The sequence below is a fragment of the Podarcis pityusensis genome (genome assembly GCF_964106645.2).
Source record: "Podarcis pityusensis genome assembly, chromosome: 18".
NCBI lineage: Eukaryota > Metazoa > Chordata > Lepidosauria > Squamata > Lacertidae > Podarcis > Podarcis pityusensis.
In genome coordinates this window covers 5330604-5358414 of record NC_138043.1, presented here as the reverse complement: position 1 = coordinate 5358414, position 27811 = coordinate 5330604, and the positions used below count along the sequence as shown (strand labels likewise).

At 49.8% G+C, this 27811-nt stretch overlaps 1 protein-coding gene across 2 annotated transcripts in view; it reads left to right on the top strand.

The window, feature by feature from the left end:
- The first annotated feature begins 23286 nt into the window (after window positions 1–23286).
- The window catches only part of CERS4 (ceramide synthase 4), a 72667-nt gene continuing 68142 nt past the window's right edge, over window positions 23287–27811 (top strand). The window contains exon 1 of one of the 2 annotated variants that reach the window (XM_080989083.1): window positions 23287–23306. Coding sequence is in view for 1 of the 2 variants with exons in the window: in XM_080989081.1 (XP_080845207.1) it covers window positions 23611–23648 (38 nt within the window). In the remaining variant the exon portion in view is untranslated. Of the gene's footprint in view, window positions 23307–23606; window positions 23649–27811 lie in introns of those variants that run through there. The other variant, XM_080989081.1, reaches the window with a different exon arrangement.

The window sequence follows — 27811 nt, the reverse complement described above, 5'->3', positions numbered from 1 at the left end:
AGATTTGGACAATATAATTGGTGTTCTCTGTCGTCATACCCTCCCCACCGTCTGAAGTTTGGGATCAATATTTTCATCCGGTGTGTTATTGATTATGTCCCCCCCCCGCCGCCGCCGTGCAAATGAATGGCTCAATGATCATGTAAAGAATTGCATTGGTAAATTTGGCCACGGCAAACGGCAACCCGGAATAATGTTGGTGTTTTTGCAGAACCCAAACTGCAGCAGAACGGAAACATTGCTGTACAGAGCAGATTCCGAGAGGAATGGGTGCAAATGAGCCCTTTCACATCCCTAAGGTAAAGGTAAAGGGACACTTGACCGTTAGGTCCAGTCGTGACCGACTCTGGGGTTGCGGCACTCATCTCGCTTTACTGGCCGAGGGAGCCGGCGTACAGCTTCCGGGTCATGTGGCCAGCAGGACTAAGCCGCTTCTGGCAAACCAGAGCAGCGCACGGAAACGCCGTTTGCCTTCCCGCCGGAGCGGTACCTATTTATCCACTTGCACTTTGACGTGCTTTCGAAGTGCTAGGTTGGCAGGAGCAGGGACCGAGCAACGGGAGCTCACCCCGTCATTGCGGGGATTCGAACCGCCAACCTTGTGATCGGCAAGTCCTAGGCTGTGTGGTTTAACCCACAGCGCCACCCATGTCCCTTTCACATCCCTAGTAGCGTTCAAAATTCCCCAGGTACCAGGCGTGTTTTGCAACTGGCGGCTGGTCCAGTTGCAACTACGTGGAGATTTCTGTTGGAGACCACAGTTAAAAAAAACCTCTGCCTTGGTCAGTAGTTAATTTGCATTTCCAGTGTGTGTGCTTCTCCTTCTTGGATTCTGGGACAAGCAAATTGTTGTAAGAGCAAGCTACACTCAAGCATTGCAGCTGAGATCATAGAATCGTAGAACTGCAACATTGGAAGGGACCCCAAGGGGGAATAGACATTCCATTGTGGCGACCAAGACCTAGATTTAAGTGGTGGTGCTGTGGTCTAAACCGCTGAGCCTCTTGGGCTTGCCGATTTGAAGGTCGGCAGTTCGAATCCCCGCGACAGCTTGAGCTCCTGTTGCTCTGTCCCAGCTCCTGCCAACCTAGCAGCTCGAAAGCACGCCGGCGCAAGTAGATAAATAGGTACCACTGTGACAGAAAGGTAAACGGTGTTTCCATGTGCTCTGGTTTCCGTCCCGGTGTCCTGTTGCGCCAGAAGCAGTTTAGTCCCACTGGCTACATGACCTGGGAAGCTGTCTGTGGACAAATGCCGGCTCCCTTGGCCTGAAAGCGAGATGAGCGTCGTAACCCCATAGTCGCCGTTGACAGGACTTAACCGTCCAGAGGTCCTTTACCTTTACCTTTTTTTATATACTCGAGTTTCTGACCTGGCAGCAACCCTTTTTGAGGACTGCTTAAAAGTCGTGCGAGTCTCATGATCCTAAACAAAACTCAATGCGTCACATTAGGAGTGGGAATCAGGAAGAGTTTCAGGTGTCCCCTCGCTCCCCCCCCCCTTCTTAGGTAAATTAAAAAAATCCTAGGACTAGGGCCAGGGCCTTTTCAGTACTGGCCCCGACTTGGTGGAACGCTCTGCCACAAGAGACTAGGGCCCTGCGGGACTTGACATCTTTCCGCAGCGCCTGCAAGACGGAGCTGTTCTGCCTGGCCTTTGGTTTGGACTCAGTCTGACCCTTATGTTTTCCCTCCCCTTACGGTTTTGATCTATGGGCTACTATTAAAATGAGGCTGCATTTTAAATTACTGTATTTTTCACTCTATAAGACACACCAGACCACAAGACGCACCTAGTTTTTGGAGGAGGGAAATAAGAAAAAAATTATTCTGAATCTTAGAAGCCAGAACAGCAAGAGGGATCGCTGCGCAGTGAAAGCAGCAATCCCTCTTGCTGTTTTGGCTTCTGGGATAGCTGCGCAGCCTGTGTTCGCTCCGTAAGACGCACACACATTTCCCCTTACTTTTTAGGAGGGGAAAAGTGAGTCTTATAGAGCAAAAAATACAGTATATTTTAACCTGTATTTTAAATTGTTTTTTTTTTCATTGTAATTTTACTGGTGTTAGCCGCCCTGAGCCCAGCTCTGGCCAGGGAGGGCGGGGTATAAATAAAATTTCATTATTATTATTATTCACTCCAAAAGGCAGGCTTGACGTTTCGTAATGAGTGTTGCTGGAGAGTTGGAAAACATTCTAAGATTCCGAACTGTTTCGACTGCCCCCGTTTCCCGGGAGAAGCCCCTGTTTCTCTGCTGGCTCTCTGAGATAGAACAATGGCCTTATTATGTCACGCGTCTTTGGCCCTTTTGGGCGATGCTGAGGAAGCAGTTTTGAAATGCACGCGAGCGCAAACGCTGCCGTCCGCCTCGCCTGGATTTCTAGATGTGAGATATCTGAGAGGCAAGAGGGAAGGACCTTATGCGGACCATAGATTCGTCCGGTGCAGTGTCGTTGTTTTTCATAGTCAGTTTTTTTGTTTATTAAGCTTTAAAACATTTGCGTGGGTTAAACCACTGAGCCTAGGGCTTGCCGATCGGAAGGTTGGCGGTTCGAATCCCCGCAACGGGGTGAGCTCCCGTTGCTCGGCCCCTGCTCCTGCCAACCTAGCAGTTCGAAAGCACGTCAAAGTGCAAGTAGATAAATAGGTACCACTCTGGCAGGAAGGTAAGCGGCGTTTCCATGCGCTGCTCTGGTTCGCCAGAAGCGGCTTAGTCATGCTGGCCACATGACCCGGAAGCTGTACGCCAGCTCCCTCGGCCAATAAAGTGAGATGAGCGCTGCAACCCCAGAGTCAGTCACGACTGAACCTAATGGTCAGGGGTCCCTTTACCTTTAACTTTTATATATTCCATATTCTAACTTCGTTATACATTTCTCTTTCACTTGGACTTCTCACCTTCCCCTCCTTGCCTTTCTCAATCCCATTTTACTATTGTTTATTAAATTTGCATACCGCCCTATAAAAAACACCAGACACGTCTTTGACATCTGATGGGAGAGCATTCCACAGGGCGGGCGCCACCACCAAGAAGGCCCTCTGCCTGGTTCCCTGTGACCTCACTTCTCGCAGGGAGGGAACCACCAGAAGGCCCTCAGTGCTGGACCTCAGTGTCCGGGCAGAACGATGGGGGTGGAGACGTTCCTTCAGGTATACTGGACTGAGGCCATTTAGGGCTTTCAAGGTCAGCACCAACACTTTGAATTGTGCTCGGAAATGTACTGGGAGCCAATGTAAGTCTTTCAAGACCGATGTTATGTGGTCTCAGCGGCCGCTCCCAGTCACCAGTCTAGCTGGCGAATTCTGGATTAATTGTAGTTTCCGGGTCACCTTCAAAGGTAGCCCCACATAGAGCTCATTGCAGTAGTCCAAGCCGGAGATTCACCACTCTGGCAAGACAGTCTGCTGGCAGGGAGGGTCTCATCCTGCGTACCAGATGGAGCTGGTGGAGAGCAGACCTGGACACAGAATTGACCTGCACCTCCATGGACAGCTGGGAGTCCAAAATGACTCCCAGGCTGCACACCTGGTCCTTCAGGGGCACATTTATCCCATTCAGGACCAGGGAGCCTGCCTCCTGTCCCCCAAAACAGTCTTTCTGTCTTGTCAGGATTCAGCCTCAATCTGTTAGCCGTCACCCATCCTCCTATTTGGAGAGAGTTGGTTCTTGAGGTACCTAAGAAATATTCTTCTGTTTCATATATTATCAATATTTCAGACCCTGCTCGCGGTTTCATCTGATTACGATATTTTTTTTCAGATATTCCAAAAAGGGCTTCTGTTCTTCCGTGTTGTTCTCTTACTTTTGCTGTTCGTTCCGCCAGTTCCTCACAGTCCATTTGCTTTAAAATCCATTATTCTACTGTTGGTGTATATCCTCTTCTTTCCAGTTCTGTGCATATAAGATTCTGCTGCTGTTGTTGCATGTGTAAATAAATGAATCATTTTTTGGGGCGGGGGTCTGTCCAGAGCAGTGTTGAATGCCCTAACCCGCAACAGCCCTCTAGGCAGTGGTGTAGCAAGGTCAGGTGATACCCAGTGTGGAAAATTTCTTGTAACCCCCCCCCCCCCCCATAGCTGTCAACTTTTCCCTTTTCCTATTTGGAATAAGGGAATTTCCCTTTTTAAAAAGGGAAAGTTGACAGCTATGAACCCATAGTAAAAGCTATGGTTTTCCCAGTAGTGATGTATGGAAGTGAAAGCTGGACCATAAAGAAGCCTGATCGCCAAAGAATGGATGCTTTTGAATTCTGGTGCTGGAGGAGACTCTTCGGAGTCCCATGGACTGCAAGAAGATCAAACCTCTCCATTCTGAAGGAAATTTCCCTTTAAAAAAAGGTAAAGTTGACAGCTATGAACCAGTAGTGATGTATGGAAGTGAAAGCTGAACCATAAAGAAGCCTGATCGCCGAAGAATGGATGCTTTTGAATTCTGGTGCTGGAGGAGACTCTTCGGAGTCCCATGGACTGCAAGAAGATCAAACCTCTCCATTTGGAAGGAACTCAGCCCTGAGTGCTCACTGGAAGGACAGATCCTGAAGCTGAGGCTCCAATACTTTGGCCACCTCATGAGAAGAAAAGACTCCCTGGAAAAGACCCTGACGTTGGGAAAGATTGAGGGCACGAGGAGAAGGGGACGACAGAGGACGAGATGGTTGGATAGTGTTCTCGAAGCGACCAGCATGAGTTTGACCAAACAGCGGGAGGCAGTGGAAGACAGGAGTGCCTGGCGTGCTCTGGTCCAGGGGGTCACAAAGAGTCGGACACGCCTAAATGACTAAACAACAACAACAACATGAACCCACCCCCCTGAAATTATTTAAAGAAGGAAAAATGAGATATTTAAAGAGGAGGGGGTCTCTGCCAGTTGTTCCAGGAGATTCTGGGGACTGAATCTGGAACATGCAAATCTTGTGCTCTACCACCAAGCTAAAAACAAATCAAGACTCCAGTCCTCATTGTTCTGGGTGGAGGGTTTAATAGGAACCTCGGAAGCTGCCTCGCAGCCCAGTTTGACTCTCCAGGGACTCAAGCAGCAGAGAAGCAGCTTTCCCTGCAGCTCCTGCCTGTTCCTTTTAAGCAGAAATGGAAACGGATTGAACTTGGAACCCTCCCTGTGAAAAACACGTGCTTTGCTCGGCTCAGATCGCGGTGACTTTATAACCTGATCAGTGCTGAGATTAAATGCCCCATCGAACAGTCCTAAGCTGGTAGCGGTTGCTTTTTCCCCCCCAAAGGTTAACGGTTACAACCCAGACTGATGCAGAAAACCGTTTAGACAGGGGTAGGCAACCTAAATGGGACGCAGGTGGCGCTGTGGGTTAAACCACAGAGCCTAGGACTTGCCGATCAGAAGGTCGGCGGTTCGAATCCCCGCGACGACGGGGTGAGCTCCCGTTGCTCGGTCCCTGCTCCTGCCAACCTAGCAGTTCGAAAGCATGTCAAAGTGTAAGTAGATAAAAAGGTACTGCTCCGGTGGGAAGGTAAACAGCGTTTCTGTGCGCTGCTCTGGTTCGCCAGAAGCGGCTTAGTCCTGCTGGCCACATGACCCAGAAGCTGTACACCGGCTGCCTTGGCCAATAAAGCGAGATGAGCGCCGCAACCCCAGAGTCGGCCACGACTGGACCTAGCGGTCAAGGGTCCCTTTACCTTTACCTTTAGGCAACCTAAAGCCCAGGGGCCGGATGCAACCCAATCGCCTTCTCAGTTCCAGAAATCAGCGTGTTTTCACATGAATAGAATGTGTCCTTTTATTTAAAGTGCATCTCTGGGTTATTTGTGGGGCCTGCCTGGTGTTTTTACATGAGTAGAATGTGTGCTTTTATGTAAAAATGCATCTCTGAGTTATTTGTGGGGCATAGGAATTTGTTCATTTCCCCCCCAAAAAATACAGTCCGGCCCCCCACATGGTCTGAGGGACGGTGGACCAGCCCCCTGCTGGAAAATGTTGCTGACCCCTGCATTTAGGAGCAAAGGAGGTTCTCATACCCTCCGACATTTTTCCGATGAAGCTAGGGACGTCTTATTCCATCATCATAATTGAAATAATAATAATTTTAATTTTTTTAAACCCTGTCCATCTGACTGGTTTGGGTTGCCCCAGCCACTCTGGGCAGCTTTGAACATACAGTGGTACCTCGGGTTACATACACTTCAGGTTACATATGCTTCAGGTTACAGACTCCGCTAACCCAGAAATAGTGCTTCAGGTTAAGAACTTTGCTTCAGGATAAGAACAGAAATCGGGCTCCGGCGGCACGGCAGCAGGAGGAGGCCCCATTAGCTAAAGTGGTGCTTCGGGTTAAGAACAGTTTCAGGTTAAGAACGGACCTCCGGAACGAATTAAGTACTTAACCCGAGGTACCACTGTATATAGAAACAGAATAAAACGTTGTTGTTGGTTTTTTAAAAAAAACCCTTCCCTGTACAGAGTTGCCAGCGGGGGCAGAGGAAATGGTGTATTAATTGAATAAATAAATAACTCTGTTGCAGCAGAAGCAACAGGAAGTCCTGTGGTAAACATTTTTTTCTTTTTTGCTGACCAGTTGCAAAGGCATTATTTATTGAGTCGCTGTCCGTCTGTTCGTGTTTCTGTATCAACGCGCATGTCTGGGATGTGGTTAAGAGGGGAACAAATGAGGTCAGAGGCAACTGCCGTGCAGAAAATGAAACCTGGCAATAATTTCATGTTATCAGCATTGGCCATTCACAAAGCAGTTGCTGATAAGACAGGCATCCTGGCATCTGTACGCTTGTAAGCTGAGACAGGCAGGCAGAGAGTCCTGGGTTTTGTTCCTGCCAGCAGCCCAGCAGCTGCCTGAAACCCCGGAGAGCGGCTGCCAGTTTGTGTAGAGCTCAATGAATAATGATAAAAAGGTAAAGGGACCCCTGACCATTAAGTCCAGTCGTGGCCGACTCTGGGGTTGCGGCGCTCATCTTGCTTTATTGGCCGAGGGAGCCGGCGTACAGCTTCTGGTTCATGTGGCCAGCAGGACTAAGCCGCTTCTGGTGAACCAGAGCAGCGCACAGAAACGCCGTTTACCTTTCCGCTGGAGCAGTACCTATTTATCTACTTGCACCGGTGTGCTTTCAAATTGCTAGGTTGGCAGGAGCTGGAACCGAGCAACGGGAGATCACCCCGTCACAGGGATTCGAACCGCCGACCTTCTGATCGGCAAGCCCCAGGCTCAGTAGTTTAGACCACAGCGCCACCCGCATCCCATCTGAATAATGATACTCCTGCAATATTCCTACAATTCCTTCATTGCAGAGGGTTGGGGGGTATCCTTTGGGGGTACAGCAATTCTATGCTGTTGGTGATATATTTAATTATCCCCGTTCTTTCCCCCGACTGGGACTCAAGGCAGCTTACAGATAAAATAAGAAATTTGTATGCCACCCTACGGCGTTTCCATGCGCTGCTCTGGTTCGGCTTAGTCCTGCTGGCCACATGACCCGGAAGCTGTACGCCGGCTCCCTCGGCCAATAAAGTGAGATGAGCGCCGCAACCCCAGAGTCGGCCACGACTGGACCAAATGGTCAGGGGTGCCTTTACCTTTACCTTTATGCCACCCTATACCCGCAGGTCTCAGCATAAAATCACAAGATAAAAACACAATAAAAACGAGAACGAGAACAACCCAATAACACCCACCCACCCACCCACACACACACTTCACATGAAAAGTCTAAAAGCAGTATGAGGTGTTAATCGACCAAAGGCCTTGTTAAAGAGGAATGTTTTCACGTGGCCCATAAGGTGGATAATGAAGGCACCAGGCGAACTTCCCTGGGGAGAGCATTCCACAAACGGGGAGCCACTGCAGAAAAGGCCCTGTTCTTGCGTTGCCACCCTCCGGACCTCTCAAGGAGGAGGCACATGAAGAAAGGCCTCAGAAGATGATCTCAGGGTCTGGGTAGGTTCATACGGAGAGCAAAGTCCTTGTTGCCTCTTTGGTGAAAAAAAGCAAACCTCCCTTGTCTGTTCAATGCGCGGAGGACAAGCAATGGCAGAAGAGGTATCTGCAGCCTGCCGCTGCAGAGGAACAGCGTTTTTGGGAATGTGGCCTGACGTGGCCGAGCAAAGTTTGTGCAGGGATCCGTCCCTTGGCATGGGTGTCTGAGTTTTGCAACGGCAAATTGCTGGGGGGGGGGCAGGCACCTAGTGCGCCATCAATGCCACTGCGAGGTGCGCTCATCCCATGCGCCGTGGACACCCAGACATGCGGGGTACAATCCTTGTTTTTAAAGGCCTTGCCAATAAGCCGGGACTGCGATAAGGGGCTATAAATAACCTGCGTCACGAGAGAGCTTCGTGCTCACGGCTTCCTGTAGAAACAACACAGATGGGTTTGCATTCTGTGTCTCTCCGGAAATGAGAGAGGGAGACGTTGGTGGGGGGGGTGCATGGGAGCCAAGAAGCCTTCGGTAGCCAGCAGCCAGCGCCAGGGGAGTCGACCTCTGCCTCTGCCCCACGGGATCCGCTTGCTTCGGTGGCAAAAACCCTGCAACTTCGGAGAGCCAAAAGACAACAGTTCCGGCCCTTGTTGTTGTTGTTGAGTCGTTTAGTCGTGTCCGACTCTTCGTGACCCCCTGGACCAGAGCACACCAGGCACTCCTGTCTTCCCCTGCCTCCTGCAGTTTGGTCAAACTCATGCTGGTAGCTTCAAGAACACTGTCCCACCATCTTGTCCTCTGTCGTCCCCTTCTCCTTGTGCCCTCAATCTTTCCCAACACCAGGGTCTTTTCCAGGGAGTCTTCTCTTCTCATGAGGTGGCCAAAGTATTGGAGCCTCAACTTCAGGATCCGTCCTTCCCGTGAGCACTCAGGGCTGATTTCCTTCCGAATGGAGAGGTTTGATCTTCTTGCAGTCCATGGGACTCTCAAGAGTCTCCTCCAGCACCATAACTCAAAAGCATCCATTCTTCGGTGATCAGCCTTCTTTATGGTCCAGCTCTCACTTCCATACATCACTACTGGGAAAACCATAGCTTTAACTATACGGACCTTTGTTGGCAAGGTGATGTCTTTGCTTTTTAAGATGCTGTCTAGGTTTGTCATTGCTTTTCTCCCAAGAAGCAGGCATCTTTTAATTTCGTGGCTGCTGTCACCATTTGCAGTGAGTTCCGGTCCTAGCGTTGGGCAAAGGGAGACGGCCGCTTCAGTGGGCAGATCTTGAAAGGCCCAGAGGGCTGGATGGGATATTGGTATGAATCAGAGCTGAGGGCCTTGACTCAGAAGGTTAATTATAGCTGGAAGAGATTACTGTAATCGGAAATTGAAGCTCCTTGCATCAAGTCTTGCTCAAAAAGAAATAGCTGAGCGACCTGCAACCATTCTTAATAAAACCATAGCAAAGCTGTTAGTCTGAGTTTGAGCTCTGTGACACACTGGGCAATAGATATAGGACACAATATAGATTTTAACCTCTGGGGAAAACTCTGGAAAAGTGACTTGAAGTTCACAGCATGTTATTCTTTGAAGGAGAACTACCTGAAAATGATTCACAGATGGTATTTAACTCCGAGTAGGCTTGCAAAGGAGGGACATGGGTGGCACTGTGGGTTAAACCACAGAGCCTAGGGCTTGCTGATCAGAAGGTCGGCGGTTCGAATCCCCGCGATGGGGTGAGCTCCCATTGTTCGGTCCCAACTCCTGCCAACCTAGCAGTTCGAAAACACGTCAAAGTGCAAGTAGATAAATAGGTACCACTCCGGTGGGAAGGTAAACGGTGTTTCCGTGCGCTGCTCTGGTTCGCCAGAAGCGGCTTAGTCCTGCTGGCCACATGACCCGGAAGCTGTACGCCGGCTCCCTTGGCCAATAAAGCAAGATGAGCACTGCAACCCCAGAGTCGTCCACGACTGGACCTAATGGTCAGGGGTCCCTTTACCTTTAGACTTGCAAACAGAGTCCTTTCTGTTGGGGATAATTCAGACTGAAATTCCCAGGTGTCAAAAAAAAAAGAAAAGGTTATTTATGTATGCCATTACTGCAGCCCCGGTTTTGTTAGCCCAAAAATGGAAACTGAGTGATGTCCCAACCAAAGAAGAATGGCGACTTAAATTGACAGAATATGTGCAGCTTGCAGACTTAACAAATAAAAGAAGAGAACAAGAAGAGAATAAGAGAACATTTAGAGAAGATTGGAAAACATTCATTGAATATATGGGTGTTGGGGTTGTATACACCTGAAAACATTGGCAGCCTTAAGATAAATTCAACAGTGTAAATAAGTTTTGAAGGATGTAATAATGGAAAACTGAATGGTATAGTTTTTGTAAAATATGCAGGGGTTTATGGTATGCAAAATGAACCATGGAAAGAGAAGAAGTCATTGATATCTCAAGGATGTAAAAATGAGCACGTTAAGTTGTGGAACAAAATTTAATTTAAAAATTATATGCATGGGTTTGAGCAGGATGCTGCCAAACCATGGTTTAATAATGAGTAAACCATGGTTTGGTTTCACAAGCGAGCCAAGCCTGTATGTGAAGATTTGACCTTTTTTAAACTGTAAGGTTCTTCAGGACAGAGAGCCCTCCAAACCACCAGGCACATGTAGGGAACATATTTACTGAATGTTCTAAGAATGAGCAGAGTCGTGCCCGGACCACTTAGTTATCGCAACCCCTGAGATAAGGGGATTAGAGGATAAAGACCTTCTGCGTTGTTTTTCTGGGAGAGATTCAGAGGCCTGGTAATTGCAGGTCAAAGCTGCGACTGAGCTCAGGGTTGGGAGTCCACCAGATTTGGTGAAAAGGAAAAAGCGTGCGCGCGCACACACACACATCAGTTCCCATCCGGGCAGAAACAAGGCTCTGGTTGTTTCCCAGAGACAATTCCTAGCCTCGCAGCCCGTCGCCATGTCCTCGCTTCCTTTCCAAGAAATCCGGAGATCTGGTGTCAGCGCAATCCAGCCCTCTCGCTGAACAGACATTGCCCCGTCCGGATCGTCGGGAGAGATGTGAGCGCAATCGCTCTTCGGTGACATGTCAGCAGCTGTCGGTGCGAGATTAGGCGAATGAGGGATCTGGGGGGTTTTTTTGCTGATGTGCTGTCCAAAGATCAACTCGTGTTCACGATCAGATAGGGCAGGAGGGGGAAAAGAGGAGCGTTTGGAGTCAAAGGGTGAGGTCTGCCTGGGGGAATCCCTGGCTAGCCAACCCCTCGCTCGAGGACTGCTGACTGGGGAGGGCAGAGGAAATGTGTGCGCCACCGTCTGAAGGGACAAGAGGAAGCCCACCAGATCTTTCTTTCTCTCTCTCTCTCTCTCCAACAGGACCAGGCCTAGAGCCAAAAATGTGTCTGTGTGGAAGGCAGAGAGGCATCCGACACTGCGGGAAACCATTCAAGTCCCGTTCACAATCTGCATTTATAACACTACAATATAGCTTTAAATAGCCACCGTGTCTTCCCCCAAAGGATTCTGGGAACTGTGGTGAAATATTCTCGGAGCATAGCTGTCAACGTTTCCCTTTTTTCAAGGGAAATTCCCTTATTCCAAATAGGATTCCTCGCAAGAAAAGTTGACAGCTATGACTCAGAGTCCTGTAGTGATTTCATGCTCTTAATTGCAGCTTGTAAAACAGGGATTTTGTTGCCCCCACAAACCTCAGGCTTTTATATACAGTGGTACCTCGGGTTAAGTACTTAATTCGTTCCGGAGATCCGTTCTTAACCTGAAACTGTTCTTAACCTGAAGCACCACTTTAGCTAATGGGCCCCCCTGCTGCCGCTGCGCCGCAAGAGGACGATTTCTGTTCTCATCCTGAAGCAAAGTTCTTAACCCGAGGTACTATTTCTGGGTTAGCGGAGTCTGTAACCTGAAGCGTATGTAACCTGAAGCGTCTGTAACCTGAGGTACCACTGTAAATATTATGAGTCCCGTCTGATTGGCTGATTCTGCTTCCCTCCTGGAGCCTGATTGGTTTTCTCGTGCAAGCCAATGAGCTGTTGCATTCTAGGATCCTACTTGCCAAGTGTTCTAGGATCCAAGTTTAGTACATAACATGTGGTCTGTTAAAGGGGCTGAGATTTGCTAGGACTGTCCTATTCCATACCCTCCGAACATTTCTCCGATGAAAATATAGGGACGTCCCATTCCATCATAATGATTTTGCTCTTTATACCCCACCCATCTTACTGGGTTTCCCCAGCCACTCTGGGCAGCTTCCAACATATATAAAAGGTAAAGGGACCCCTGACCATTAGGTCCAGTCATGGCCGACTCTGGGGTTGCGGCGCTCATCTCGCTTTATTGGCCGAGGGAGCCGGCGTACAGCTCAGAAAGGAGCAAACCAGGAATATTTTAGGGAGCAGGCTAGCAGGTGGGGCCCATGACTTACATCACAGGAGCCTACACACCACAAAATACTGTTGCTGTATGTAGGTTTTATTTTATTTGTTTTTTATCTTATATTTTGGAAATGTACATCCAGGTTTTCTTCCCTTTAAATTTTTTTTGGGCCCCCAAGAGAGTGGGGCCCTAAGATATAGCGTGTTTAGCTATATCTTAAAGGCACTGCCCTTAACTCTGCTGTTTGACTGCAGAACCGTCTCCGTCGGGAAGATGGTGAACTATCCTTCCTTGCAGGTTTTTAAGCAGAGGTAGGGTGGCTGTCTGGCATGGATAATTTAGCTGAGATTCCTGCATCTCAAGGGGTCGGGATAGAGGATCTCTGTGGGTCCCATCCAACTCTACGATTCTCCGATTCCTTTGCCAGCAGGGATAAAGTACTTATGGCGCCGTCAGGGACTCTGAATCCCCCATTAGATTTCTAACAGGGTTCTCAGCTCCTCAATCGGCTACAGTTCCCAGGATTCGCATGGACAAGAAGCCATGATAAATGAGGCAGCTTTGAAACAAAAACCCAGCGTTCACTTGTCATGTGACTGCACTTGCAATCTCACCAGCTGGGGCCGGTTTACAGGGGGGGAAAGATAATCTTTATCAGGGACCCACACATCTTCCTACCATCCAGCTGATAAGCAGGGGATAGGAATTTTATGATCTTAGATATATGGTAATGTTCGTAAGTGCACCAACCAAGCACGTACATAGATCAGCACAGGAAGACAGACCTGGAACCATTTTGATTCATAAACTGAGCCAATGTTTTCTCTGCAAGGTCAAAGTGGGAAACTTCCCCATTGTCTCTTTCCTCACAAATCCTGTCTTAAGGGCACATTTAAGATATGAATAGGGTGTGAGCCTGTGACCTGGCCCAGGAACTAAGTATTTATCATTACAAAAGACTGGCCAGGCTTCCCAGGCAATCCAATCAAGTAACCTGCCAGACAGGAGAAAAACAATATTCAAATTTCTGTTTTAGACCGCCTTTTCTGTGATGTAGGTGTGATGTATCTGAGAGGTGGTCTTAGGTTACACCCCTTCTGTGATGTATGTATGATGTTTCTGGGGGTGGTCTTGATCTACAGGGTGGCAATTTCAAAAGTCTTTATAAGGCCTTGCGCACCATTTTTCTGGGTCCTTCCTCTCTCCTGCAGGTGAGGGGAGCACCCTGTTGCAACAGATCAATAAAGGCCAAGGCTACAAGCTGCTGTTTTGCTCCAAGTAATCCTGGTTGGTGTCTTTGTTTTTGTCCAAGGGAGCCCTCGGATTTTTCCGTTAACAGGGGAAAAAGTTAATCTTTATCGGGGACCCTCACATCTTCCTACCGTCTGGCTGATAAGCAGGAGATAGGTCTTGGGCCACGTAAGATTAAGCAGGAGAGAAACAGCAGCCCGAGGATATAGATAACTGCACATTTCTCAACGGAAAAGGGGGTGGGGGGGAGAGTATGTTTCTTGGAGACTCTGTATCCTGACCGGAGAATGTGCAGATTGCCTGGAGCATGCAGGAAATGCAAGGTCAGGGATGAGTTGGAGGCCTCCCTCTTTTCCAAGTACAGTCCCAGATTCACAGAAGCCATCCCGGTTTCCGATTTGAAAGTCCTTCTTTTCCTTAGGTAAAGGTAAAGGGACCCCGGACCATTAGGTCCAGTCGTGGCTGACTCTGGGGTTGCAGTGCTCATCTCGCTTTAGCGGCCGAGGGAGCCGGCGTACAGCTTCCGGGTCATGTGGCCAGCAGGACTAAGCCGCTTCTGGCGAACCAGAGCAGCGCACGGAAATGCCGTTTACCCGCTGGAGCGGTACCTATTTATCTACTTGCACTTTGACGTGCCTTCGAACTGCTAGGTTGTCAGGAGCAGGGACCGAGCAACGGGAGCTCACCCCGTCGCAGCGGGGATTTGAACCGCCAACCTTCTGATCAGCAAGTCCGAGGCTCTGTGGTTTAACCCACAGCGTCAACCCCTGGAATAGGATGTCCCTATTTTCCCCGGAGAAATCTCAGCTGTGCTCACGTTTCAATTGCCTCCCTTTCGCTCTCCTCCGCCCAGTGCCACCATGTGGCCCCGGGGCCTTTAGCTAGAAAGGAATATGGGCCTCATTCTGCTAAAGTCTTCCCACCCCTGCTTTAGGGAGACTTGAGGCTGGATCTGTGCCTTAGCACTTTTATGTCACACCTGTCTGCAGGGCTAACAACCTGCCTGCTAGACTTGGGCAGGCAAAACTGCAGCTGTTTGTTCGAGGTTGTGGGTTGTTGTGGGTTTTTTGCATTTTGCTGGGTCGAGCGCGAGGTGCCGCTCTGAGCTTATGTGCAGTCGCGACGTCAGAACTGCCCAGGGGTGCCAGCAGCGAACGGGCCGTGCCAAGTTGGCACGGGGAGCGTTTGTACAGTATGCTCCTCCAGAATTGGATTACAAAGGAGCTTGTCGGCTAAGTGATCGGCACAGCTGTACAAAGAATATTAGTTACTGTAAAGGCTTTTTTTCTCTCCGGCCTAAGAGAACATGGAGAGGGAGCCTTCGCTAGGTGGAAACACAAAAGTTGATCACTAGGCAGCCTCTTGTCCCCCGCAGAATAGGGATCCTTCCAAGGGAAAGAGGCGGAATGAATGCTTTTTCACCTCTGCTGTTTATTTAAAACTTTGCACTGGTCAAGACAGCCTATTCAAGGCTGATCGCGCAGGACAGTCCCAGGGAGGGGGAGCTGGCAGGCCGAGGGCGGGGAAAGTAAGAGGGAGGGAAGAGCAGGATTTGATCTGGGCTCGGACTTCAGCAAAGGCCAGTCCTCTACTGCTAAGCCTCAGTTATCCCCCTGTAAAATGGGAGCACACCTGGAGAACGACCTGAAAATATTCACAGATGGTATTTAAGTAGACTTGCTAAGGGGACGCGGGTGGCGCTGTGGGTTAAACCACAGAGCCTAGGACTTGCCAATCAGAAGGTCAGCGGTTCGAATCTCCGCAATGGGGTGAGCTCCCGTTGCTCCGTCCCAGCTCCTGCCTACCTAGCAGTTCAAAAGCACGTCAAAGCGCAAGTAGATAAATAGGTACCGCTCTGGCAGGAAGGTAAACGGTGTTTCCGTGCACTGCTCTGGTTCGCCAGAAGCGGCTCAGTCATGCTGGCCACATGACCTGGAAGCTGTACGCCGGCTCCCTCGGCCAATAAAGCGAGATGAGCGCCGCAACCCCAGAGTTGGCCACGACTGGACCTAATGGTCAGGGGTCTTTTACCTTTACCTAGGCTTGCTAAGAACAGGGGTCAGCAAACTTTTTCAGCAGGGTCCACTGTCCCTCAGACCTTGTGGGGGGCTGAACTATATTTGGGGGGGGGATGAACGAATTCCTATGCCCCATATTTTGGACTCACTGCTGTCCATGGAGGAGCAGGTCAGTTCTGTGTCCAGGGCAGCAGTCTACCAGCTCCATCTGGTACGCAGGCTGAGACCTTCCCTGCCCACAGACTATCTGGCCAGAGTGGTGCATGCTCTGGTTATCTCCCGCTTGGACTACTGCAATGCACTCTATGTGGGGCTACCTTTGAAGGTGACCCGGAAACTGCAACTAATCCAGAATGCAGCAGCATTCCCAGACTGGTGACTGGGAGCGGCCAGCGAGGCCATATAACACCAGTCCTGAAAAACCTCCATTGGCTCCCAGTACGTTTCCAAGCACAATTCAAAGTGTTGGTGCTGACCTTGAAAGCCCTAAACGGCCTCGGTCCAGTATATCTGAAGGAGCGTCTCCATCCCCATCGTCCATTCCGAACACTGAGGTCCAGCTCCGAGGGCCTCCTGGCAGTTCCCTCCCTGCGAGAAGTGAGGTTACAGGGGTCCAGGCAGAGGGCCTTCTCGGTGGTGGCACCCTCCCATCAGATGTCAAGGAAATAAACAATTAGAAGACATCTGAAGACAGCCCTGTTTAGGGAAGTTTTAATGCTTGATGTTTTATCACTTTATTATTCAAAATAAAAAAAATCCTTCCAGTAGCACCTTTAAGACCAACTAAGTTAGTTCTTGGTATGAGCTTTCGTGTGCAAGCACACTTCTTCAGATACACAGTGTATCTGAAGAAGTGTGCTTGCACACGAAAGCTCATACCAAGAACTAACTTAGTTGGTCTTAAAGGTGCTACTGGAAGGATTTTTTTTATTTTGACTATGGCAGACCAACACGGCTACCTATCTGTAACTGGAACCACTTTATTATTATTATTATTAATAATAATAATAATAGTCAAAATAAAAAAATTCTTCCAGTAGCACCTTTAAGACCAACTAAGTTAGTTAACTTAGTTGGTCTTAAAGGTGCTACTGGAAGAATTTTTTTATTTTGACTATGGCAGACCAACACGGCTACCTATCTGTAATAATAATAGTATTCTGTTGGGAGTCACCCGGAGTGACTTGGGAAACCCAGCCAGATGGGTGGGGTATAAATTATTTTTTATTATTATTATTATTATTATTATTATTATTATTATTATTATTTGTGAGCTACCCACAACCACCCAACTCCCCACTGTAACTTGGTCAGAGATCCATGCTCGGTCTGCCAAGCAGCCATTAACCAGAGAACCACCTACATCAGCATTTCCCAAATTCCTCTCCCACATGGGACCGATTGAAAATTGCTTTGGGCCTTAGGGGACCACTTAGCAAATTCTCTCTGCCTGGTACTACACGGTGCTAAGTGCTATATGGTTTTTAATTGCCTTTCAATTGCTTCTCCTTTCCTCTCTGCCACCTCTGATCTGTGCAGATCACCTCACAGGTGGGCTGCAGAGATCTTAGAACAGCCTGCCGTTCCGTCGCAAGACGCAAAAGAAAGAAAAATTAATATAGAAATAATAAGCAATGATGTTTAAGTGGACAGACAAGGGGATGGCAAAAACCTCTTGTTCTTTAAGGGAAGATGTTGCTGTTATGTAAGGAGCAGGAATCGATACGACGATAGCTGGCGAATAATGGGAAGAGGAAACAAAAGTAAAAAAATCAAGAAGTTCATAATTGAATATAAGAAATGGGATGTGAATTAGAAATGAATATGGTATGCCGTATGGGACGTGGGTGGCGCGGTGGGTTGAACCACAGAGCCTAGGACTTGCCGATCAGAAGGTTGGCGGTTCAAATCCCCGCGACAGGGTGAGCTCCCGTTGCTCGGTCCCTGCTCCTGCCACCCTAGCAGTTCAAAAGCATGTCAAAGTGCAAGTAGATAAATAGGTACTGCTCTGGCGGGAAGGTAAACGGCGTTTCCGTGCACTGCTCTGGTTCGCCAGAAGCGGCTTAGTCATGCTGGCCACATGACCCAGAAGCTGTATGCCGGCTCCCTCGGCCAGTAAAGCGAGATGAGCGCCGCAACCCCAGAGTCAGTCACGACTGGACCTAATGGTCAGGGGTCCCTTTACCTTATGGTATGTCGAGCAGCAATGGGGGAAAGGTTGGAACCATCGATGACAAACAGCAGGAAATCAACTCTTTGGGGGGAGAGGAAATGCATTAAATCTGATGCAATTTGGCACGGATTTGTTAAAAATCTGGAAAACAAATATTATTTGGCAAAACAACGGGAAAAAAGTTGGTGGACTTTGAGGTCTCAAATTTCAGCGGCTCCCTCCTCACATCTTGTGTGCCATTCTAAATAATAGTGGCGGGTTTTGCACCCAGTGCGGCCAAACTGGTTCCACTCCCTAAAATCTGCCTCTCCACAAAACAAGCCATGCTTGTGGATGGCTGTGGTCCATAGGCCACAGTTTGGGAACCCCTGATCGAGACAGAACTTCTGTGTTCATAAAACTACCTCTGGCTACCGGATCCCGGGGCCAGGGAACGACTGTGTGTGTGTGTGTGTGTATGTTCTCTTCCCAGAGGGATCTAGTTGCCCAATGTGAGCAAAGAACAGGGAGACGTTGAGTTCGGTAAACAACGGAACACAAACCTACCAAATCGAAAATTAATGCACAAATTAAAAATATCAAGAACCTCAGATATGCTGATGACACAACCTTGATGGCAGAAAGTGAGGAGGAATTAAAGAACCTTTTAATGAGGGCGAAAGAGGAGAGCGCAAAATATGGTCAGCATCAAAAAAAGGAAGATCATGGCCGCTGGTCCCATCACCTCCTGGCAAATAGAAGGGGAAGAAATGGAGGTGGTGAGAGATTTTACTTTCTTGGGTTCCACTGCAGATGGTGACAGCAGTCACGAAATTAAATGACGCCTGCTTCTTGGGAGAAAAGCAGTGACAAACCTAGACAGCATCTTAAAAAGCAGAGATACCACCTTGCCGACAAAGGTCCGAATAGTTAAAGCTATGGTTTTCCCAGTAGTGATGTATGGAAGTGAGAGCTGGACCATAAAGAAGGCTGATTGCCGAAGAATGGATGCTTTTGAATTCTGGTGCTGGAAGAGACTCTTGAGAGTCCCATGGACTGCAAGAAGATCAAACCTCTCGATTCTGAAGGAAGGAAGAACAGATCCTGAAGCTGAGGCGCCACCTCATGAGAAGAGAAGACTCCCTGGAAAAGACCCTGATGTTGGGAAAGATGGAGGGCACAAGGAGAAGGGGACGGCAGAGGACGAGATGGTGGGACAGTGTTCTTGAAGCTACCAGCATGAGTTTGACCAAACCGCGGGAGGCAGTGGAAGATAGGAGTGCCTGACGTGTTCTGGTCCAGGGGGTCGCGAAGAGTCGGACACGACTAAACGACTCAACAACAAAAAAGTGCCATCTGGCTAGCTCTGTTGGTTGGAGCATAGTGCTGCTGGTAACATCAAGGTTGCAGGTTCGATTCCCATATGGGCATTGCTGTATATTCTTGCATTCTGGCCCAACTCTACAATTCTTCGATTCAAAACTTGGATTCCTCCCCGTTTTGCAGCACCGATCCCACGACCAAATTACTTCTGCGACCGAATAACACATAAAAAGGGTGTTCACAATGTATCTAGTGCAACACTCTATTTCAAGATAGTTGTCGTATTTCAAGGTGTATACACAAAGTATCAAATGTGGTGACAGTAATAATAATGCAACAAAACGACAACACCACAAACTGGCTTTTAAGTATAAAACCAAATTTACTAGAATAGTAGCTAGAATAGAGATAGACTTGTAACCATTCAAGCAACAAAGGTGGCATTGGCAAAGCCTGGAGATACTGTAAACATGGAGTGGATAACATGTACAATTGTATCTTAACAAGGTACACATGCAATTAATGTTAAACAGACTGGATAAATGAACCGTTCAACAAGTAGCGTAAGTCCAATCACAGAACGGCAACCCCAGCAATGGCAAGGGTAGCAGACTGGAGAATGTGAAAAAGTTTCTCAAAGCTGTTTTTCAAAGATTGAACTGGATGAGATGTTCTTCAATGGGTCTTGAGTTGGAAACACAAATTCGTATGCATGGATCAATCACAGGATGGCAAATCAAAGCCACCCCCCTGGTGAGAATAACGCGAGTGGGCAAAAGGAGACCTGTTCAAGTGGAGCTGTGGGTTCCACAGAGCCTAGGACTTGCCAATCAAAGGTTGGCGGTTCGAATCCCCGCGACGGGGTGAGCTCCCGTTGCTCGGTCTGTGCTCCTGCCAACCTAGCAGTTCGAAAGCACATCAAAGTGCAAGTAGATAAATAGGTACCACTCCAGCGGGAAGGTAAACGGCGTTTCCATGCGCTGCTCTGGTTCGCCAGAAGCGGCTTAGTCCTGCCGGCCACGTGACCCGGAAGCTGTACGCCGGCTCCCTTGGCCAATAAAGCGAGATGAGCGTCGCAACCCCAGAGTCGTCCGCGACTGGACCTAATGGTCAGGGGTCCCTTTACCTTTACCTTTTACCTCTCCGGATATATTACAGGTTTTGCTACATGCTTCATCAGTCAATGGATTACTGAACGGTTTAGTTCATGTAAAATATGAAGAGATGGATGGTACGCAGAATGAACTATGGAAGGAGAAGAAGGGAAGTCAATTGATTTAAGCTTGTTTGGATGAATATTTTGAAATGTAAATTAGAAAATAATAATAATAAATATTTAAAAAGAAAGAAAGTTAGGAACACAAAGCTGCCTTTTTTTAAAATTTTGGCAGCGTCACTTCCTGGGACTGTCTACTGACTGAGTCTCTACCAGACCTACCTGGCAATTGTGGAGAATGGATCTGAGACCATTCAGTGATGGCCGTTTGTTTGCGTGTTTTAGATGATGGACAGGAGAGTCTTAATGTGTCCACAAGCCGTAGTTCTTGGCAACAGATTGCGGGGAAGGGTTTAGAATTCCCTCCTGCGGTGCTCCAGATTGTCTCTTTGGCCCTTGCCGAAGCCTTCCCTCTTCCAAGCTAGCTTCTGCAAAAAAATCTTGATCCTATTTGACGCATCTCTTGGATTTGAATTGATTCGATGTACGTGCCGCCAGCATCTTAAAAAGCAGAGACATCACCTTGCCAACAAAGGTCCATATAGTAAAAGCTATGGTTTTCCCAGTAGTGATGTACGGAAGTGAGAGCTGGACCATAAAGAAGGCTGGTCGCCGAAGAATGGATGCTTTTGAATTCTGGTGCTGGAGGAGACTCTTGAGAGTCCCATGGACTGCAAGAAGATCAAACCTCTCCATTCTGAAGGAAATCAGCCCTGAGTGCTCACTGGAAGGACAGATCCTGAAGCTGAGGCTCCAGTACTTTGGCCACCTCATGAAAAGAGAAGACTCCCTGGAAAAGACCCTGATGTTGGGAAAGATGGAGGGCACAAGGAGAAGGGGACGACAGAGGACGAGATGGTGGGACAGTGTTCTCGAAGCTACCAGCATGAGTTTGACCAAACTGCGGGAGGCAGTGGAAGACAGGAGTGCCTGGCGTGCTCTGGTCCAGGGGGTCACGAAGAGGCGGACACGACTAAACAACGTGCCGCTGCTGTTGTCAAAACACCGGACCTTCCAGGGTCCACTTTTGAGTCTCGAGTATAAATCCTGGGATTACTGAGCCTCTTAAAAAATATATGAAAAAAGGCCACCTGTGTTTTATCCATTGGGATTGTGCAGAAGGAACTTGGCAGATGCTCAGAGACACTATAAGGTTACCAGACGTCCCTGTTTCCCGGGAACAGTCCCCAGATTTACAAATCAGTCCCCATACAAAATCTATTGAAGTTGAAAAGTGTCTCCGGATTCATTGAAAAAAATCTGGTAACCTTACACTATGTGATTCTTATTATTCCAACAACGTTCAGGGCGCAGCCTCAAGTGCCAAGAAGAAATCCTAGGCAACGGAGCCCCCTTAAAAACCCCACTTGCTCTCTAGGTTTCCAGTTACTGTCTAAGAGCCAATGTGGTGTAGTGGTTAAGAGCGGTGGACTCGTAATCTGATGAACCGGGTTCGCTTCCCCGCTCCTCCACCTGCAGCTGCTGGGTGACCTTGGGCTAGTCACACTTCTCTGAAGTCTCTCAGCCCCACTCACCTCACAGAGTGTTTGTTGTGGGGGAGGAAGGGAAAGGAGAATGTTAGCCGCTTTGAGACTCCTTCGGGTAGTGATAAAGCCGGATATCAAATCCAAACTCTTCTTCTTCTCTTCTCTCTCTGCCTGATCACAGGGTTGTTGTGAGGCTGAAATCGGAGATCAACAGATGAAGTGCGGCCTATAAATTTAACATAAATTTTAAAAATTAAAAAACAAATGCCACCTTGAGCTTCTTTGGGGGAACCTGGGATGTGAATAATTAAAACTAAAAATTCTTAATTCCACACCTTCTGGCCTTAAGGTGTCAAGAAAAATCTGTTCAAATTTACCATTTCTACTTTTAGTTAAGCATTTTTATTTATTTACTTGACGGGAGGGCAGCTGCCCCCACTGGACACTCCCATGCTTGAGCCTCTCTTAAACAGCCCCCCCTCAAAGCCCACCCTCTCTTTTATCCATGAGGGAGGGTGAAAGGCACTCTGCACGGGCTCAGAGGCCCTGCTTCATTCTCCACACGTCCCAGGGCCCAAAAACTGAGTGCCCTGAATAAATCCCAGGAAACCCTTTAAAAATAAGCAAGCAAACAAACAACAGCAACGCGCACCATCATTTTCGCCATTAGGGCGGGGAGCTCTCTGCACACGCTCAGAGGCCCTGCTTCATTATTATTACTCCACACCTCCCAGGACCCAGAAGAAATCCTAGGAAACATAGCCCCTTTAAAAACAAACAACACGTGCGTTTTGGCGCTTGGGGCGGGCCGCGTTCTGCGCGCGCTCAGAGGCACGGCCAACCAGGCGCCCTCCTCCTCGCGGGGAGAATCCGACCACATTTTTATTTTTATTTCATAACAAGCAAGCAAGCAAACCAACCAACCAACAACAAGGCGCGGGTGCGTTTTTGCGCTTGGGTCTGGCCGCGCTCTGCGCGCGCTCAGAGGCACGGTCAGCCAGGCGCTCTCCCCCTCGCGGGGAGAATCCGACCACATTTTTATTTTTATTTAATAACAAGCAAGCAAACCAACCAACCAACGACAACAACAAGGCGCGCGTGCGTTTTTGCGCTTGGGTCTGGCCGCGCTCTGCACGCGCTCAAAGGCACGGTCAGCCAGGCGCCCTCCCCCTCGCGGGGAGAATCCGACCACATTTTTATTTTTATTTAATAACAAGCGAGCAAACCAACCAACCAACCAACAACAAGGCGCGGGTGCGTTTTTGCGCTTGGGGCTGGCCGCGCTCTGCACACGCTCAGAGGCACGGCTACTCCGGCGCCCTCCCCGGCGCTCTTGATGATCCACAGGCTTCGCTCCTCCCTCTCGGCCCCGGAGGAGGGGGAAGCGCAGGCGGGAGGGAGGGAAGGAGAGAAGGCGAAGCGAGAGCGCCTCTGCCCGCCTCCTCGGGGCTCCTCCTTCCTGGGGCCGCCCCGTCTCCCTCCACCCTGACCCGGAGCTCCAGCGAACTCCGGAGCCGACGGAAGGCGCCTCGGAGAAGCGGCGAAGACGCGCGCGCCGGAGCAGCAGGTCTGAACGCGGGCAGGGAAGGGGGCTGGCGGGGGGGGGGGTGGGAGAGACGGAGGGTCCCCCCTCCCGGGGGAAAAGGGGCAGTGCCCAGGCAGCGCGCTCTGGAAGCGACAGCGCCCCAGGGCTGTGCATCAGCCGGCGTCGGCGCTCCCTCCCCAAACGCCAGCTGGGCATACAGCGTTGGCACAGCCCACAATGCTAGATCTGAAGCAAGGATTCGTGGGGTTTTTGGGGGGGGGGTGCGCCGCCGCCGCCGCCGCCGCCGCCGCCCATCTCTCTTCCATGGGCACATCTGGGCACGGCGATGGGCGCAGCAGACCCGGGCGGGGAAGGTTGTCAGAAGTGAGTCAGGACGAGGAGGAGGGTGGTTTTTGGGGGAGGGGGTATCGCGCCTGGGGGAGGAGCGCCCGGGGGCATGGGAGCCAACCTCAAGGCGCCGAGGTCCCTTGGCTCCCCCAGTAAAATATTTGAGAGGGGTGGGCTCAACAAAGTTGATGGGCATTGCCATTAAATGGTGGGCAGGTGCCATGTCTTGTGATTATGCGGGGCACGGCTTACCTGGGCAAACATACACCCCACCCCACCCCGATATTTTATTCAAGTTGGCACCCCTGCCAGGGGGTGTCTCTTGGCTGGTGGGCAACACCGGCTCAGTGCCAAAGCTGAACTAGGAAGAAGAAGGGGCGCTCGGTTTGGTAGAAATTGGGTACCACCCGGTAAGGAGTCGGTGCACCCAGAGGGCATCCAGACAGAGCGAGCGAAGAGCTGGAAGAGCGACCCCCCCCCCCACAAACACTCACAAAGGGCACCAGTGGCATCAGGTGGGCGCTGGGCCGCTTTGAGGCAAGAGGGCGGCTGTTGGTAGTGAATGGGCCTTAGTGTCGGGCGGGCACGGTTTAGGACACACTCAGAGAGAGAGAAAAGGCCCCAATCGAGACTGGGAAGGGGCACCTAGAGGCCATCAGGACCGCCCTCCGCCCTGGGCCATAACAGCTTGTTCTCTGTGTGGGGAAGTTGGCAGTGCCAGAGCGGTGTGCGGGGAGGGAGGGAGGAAGAAGGCAGGCTGGATTTTGCTGTTCCAGGAGACACGGCCTTGTGAGCAGTTGGCAGAGAGTCGGTTCGACAGTGCCCAGTTGGCAGGGCATCTTTTAGGCCGGGCAGGAAGCACCACGGCTCAGCCCTGGGGGCGAGGCCACTGGGCGAAGAGGAGCAGCAGCCCCTAAGCGTGGGGCAGGCTCTCCCCGTTATTCCGCCACGTGGAAGTCGAGAGACAACCGAGGCAGAAGGGATAATAGATAGGCCCAGGGTTCGCCTGGCAGTGCCCGGTTTTGGGGGCAAGCTGCAGCAAGGCCAGGGCATGCCCGGCCGTGCCAAAGATACTGCTCTGGGGAAAGGGACACATGGGTGGTGTTAGTGGGCGCGGGGAGAGCCTCCCCCCCCCCCAGTTGGCAGGGCTGATTCGCCGGCAACAACCACTGTCGCCAACTTTCCCTTCCAGCCGGCCTTGCGGTGCCTGGAAAAAGAACTGGTCAAGCTGCAACCTCAATAGGCTGCTGCCTGCCTACGCTGGGCTCTCTTCTCCCTGCCTCTTCCCAGTTGAGGGTGCTGCCAACTCTTTTTTTGGTGCCCCTTTGGCCCTCCCCTTGCGCCTTTAAGAGCTGCCCGTGCTGCAAGATATGAGGGGAAGTGTGTGTGTGTGTGTGTGTGTGTCCCCTTGTTTCCTCTGTAACACATGTGCCACAAAAGGCGCAGGAGCAGGGGCCAGGAAATGAAGTTGGCAACCCTATAACGGTGGTTGCCAAACTGGTGAGCTCCGGTGCGCCGTTTCAGTTTTGATTTGTGTGTGTGTTTCTTTGAAAGGTTGTGTTACGGCTTTCAGAAATCGCTGACTCTCGATTCCTCGTGTTATTGATTATCTTATGTTATTGATCGTATCGCACAATTAGAGCCTATTGCATTATGTGGCTTTCTGGATTGTGCTGCCGTACACTTCTAGAACGGGGGGGGGGGGTCATTAGTAGTAAAGGTAAAGGGACCCCTGACCATTAGGACCAGTCGTGGCCGACTCTGGGGTTGCGGCGCTCATCTCGCTTTACTGGCAGAGGGAGCCGGCGTACAGCTTCCGGGTCATGTGGCCAGAAGGACTAAGCCGCTTCTGGCGAACCAGAGCAGCGCACGGAAACGCCGTTTACCTTCCCGCTGGAGCGGTACCTATTTATCTACTTGCACTTTGATGTGCTTTCGAAATGCTAGGTGGGCAGGAGCAGGGACTGAGCAACAGGAGCTCACCCCGTCGCGGGGATTCGAACCGCCGACCTTCTGATTGGCAAGTCCTAGGCTCTGTGGCTTGACCCACAGCGCCACCCGCATAACAGGCACTTTCGGCAGATCGAATCTTCATCATGCCCACCCCCCTTCCTTGCAAGGACTTTGGGGTAGTTTTTAAGTAGTTCTGCCTCCTTCGGAACCTGACCTGGATCACAACGGCCCTTTGAGGTAGGCTGAGCACAGATATATAACAAGGGGTCACCAACAAGAAGGCTTGGGGGATTTTTGGCAGGGAAGCGGTGACAGCACAGACGCTTTTAAAATCATGTATTTTTTTGGAGAGGCCTTTCTCTCTCTCATAACACTAGAAGTGAAGCTCAGTGTTGCAAAGATTCAGGATGGACAAAAATAAATAAATCCTCCATCATGCAGAGTTAGACTATGGAACTCCCTGCCACAATAGCCGGCGGTGGCCATCAACTGGGGTGGCCTTGAAAGAGGATTGGGCAAATTCAAGGAGGAGGCTTATTGATGGCTGCTAGCTAGGATGGCCCTGCTCTGCTTCCATGGCTGGAGACAGATTTGGAAGGGGCCGCAGGGGGTCATCTAGTCCAACCCCCTGCAATGCAGGAATCTTTCATCCGATGCAGGACTCGAATCCAGGACCTTGAGATTGCGAGTCTCACGCTCTGCCCAGTGAGCGATAGGCACTAATGCCCATTGATGGAGGGGATCTTGCACTCGGATCCCGCTTGCCGGCTTCCCATTTGGATTGCCTCTGAGCAGCCGCAGAGTGCCTTTTGTCATCTGCACCGCCACACACCTGGGATGATGAGGAAACCGTGCAGGTCATCAGGTAACCTTTCCAGGTAGCCTTGAACCCTCACCTCTCTTCTTTGGAGAGGGGTGCGTGAGGGGTAAGACTAAAACACTTGAATTCTTGGCTGGATTCCTCCGCAAGATATTTAGCTGCTAGAGGTTCTTGCCACTTTCTCTCTGCCCTATACAAAGAAATATGGGGAAGATTCACTGATTCCCTTCTGCCATTTTAAAAAACGACACCCTCTTCCCATATGAACCTACCCGGACCCCAAGATAATCTTCTGAGGCCCTCCTTCGTGTACCTCCTCCTCAAGAGGTCCGGAGGGTGGCAACACGAGAACGGGGCCTTCTCTGCAGTGGCTCCCTGTTTGTGGGATGCTCCCCCCAGGGAAGTTCGTTTGGTGCCTTCATTACACACCTTTAGGCACCAGGCAAAAACGTTCCTTTTTAACCAGGCCTTTGGTTGATCTGTTTGACATCCTATACCCTTTTAAAATGTGGCTCTTTTCTGGTGTGTGTTATTGGGTTGTTGTTTTTATTCTGATTATATATATTGTGATCTTTTCTGTGAACCGCCCTGAGACCTCCGGGTATAGGTTGGTATATAAACTCAATTAATAATAATAATAATCATAATACCATTAATTTTTGTTAGGGCACAAGTCAAAGTCCATCCGTTAGGCCAGCCTTTCTCAACCTGTGGGTCCCCAGATGTTGTTGAACTACAACTCCCATCACCCCTAGCTAGCAAGGCCAGAGCTCAGAGATGATGGGAGTTGTAGTCCAACAACATCTGGGGACCCACAGGTTGAGAACCGCTGTGTTAGGCTGTTTCTGACTAAAACATACTCAGAGTAGACCTTTGATTAATGTGCCTTAGGCTGTGCACATCTAAAGCATGCAAGGACGTCCTGGGAACTGTAGTTTGACCGCCACAGTGCTACAGTTCCCAGCACCAAACTTCAGTTACCAGTATTCTTTTTTTCTGCGGGGACAGGGGCAGAAATGTGCTTTTTAGTGTCCATGCAGCCCTTTGTCAGATATAGACCAGTGTCTGACTGGCAGAAGCATGTAAGGATTTCAGCAAAGAGAGCTCCCCTTATCATCTGCTTATGCCTTATGAAGAATGCTCGAAGGAGCTGGGTACTTTTAGCCCGGAGAAGAGGAGACAGAGAGGAGATAGAATCAACAAGTGTGGAGTTGGAAGGGCTCCCCAGCAGTCATCTAGTCCAACCCCCTGCAATCCGGGAATCGCTGCTCAAGCATCCCCAACACGTGACCACCCAGCTTAAAAACCTCCAAGGAAGAAGAGCCCTTTTAACTTATTTTTTTCTTTTCATTTTCCCAAAAAATTTATTAGTTTTCACAATATTATAAACAAACAAACACACAAGACAAACAGACATAAATCATAG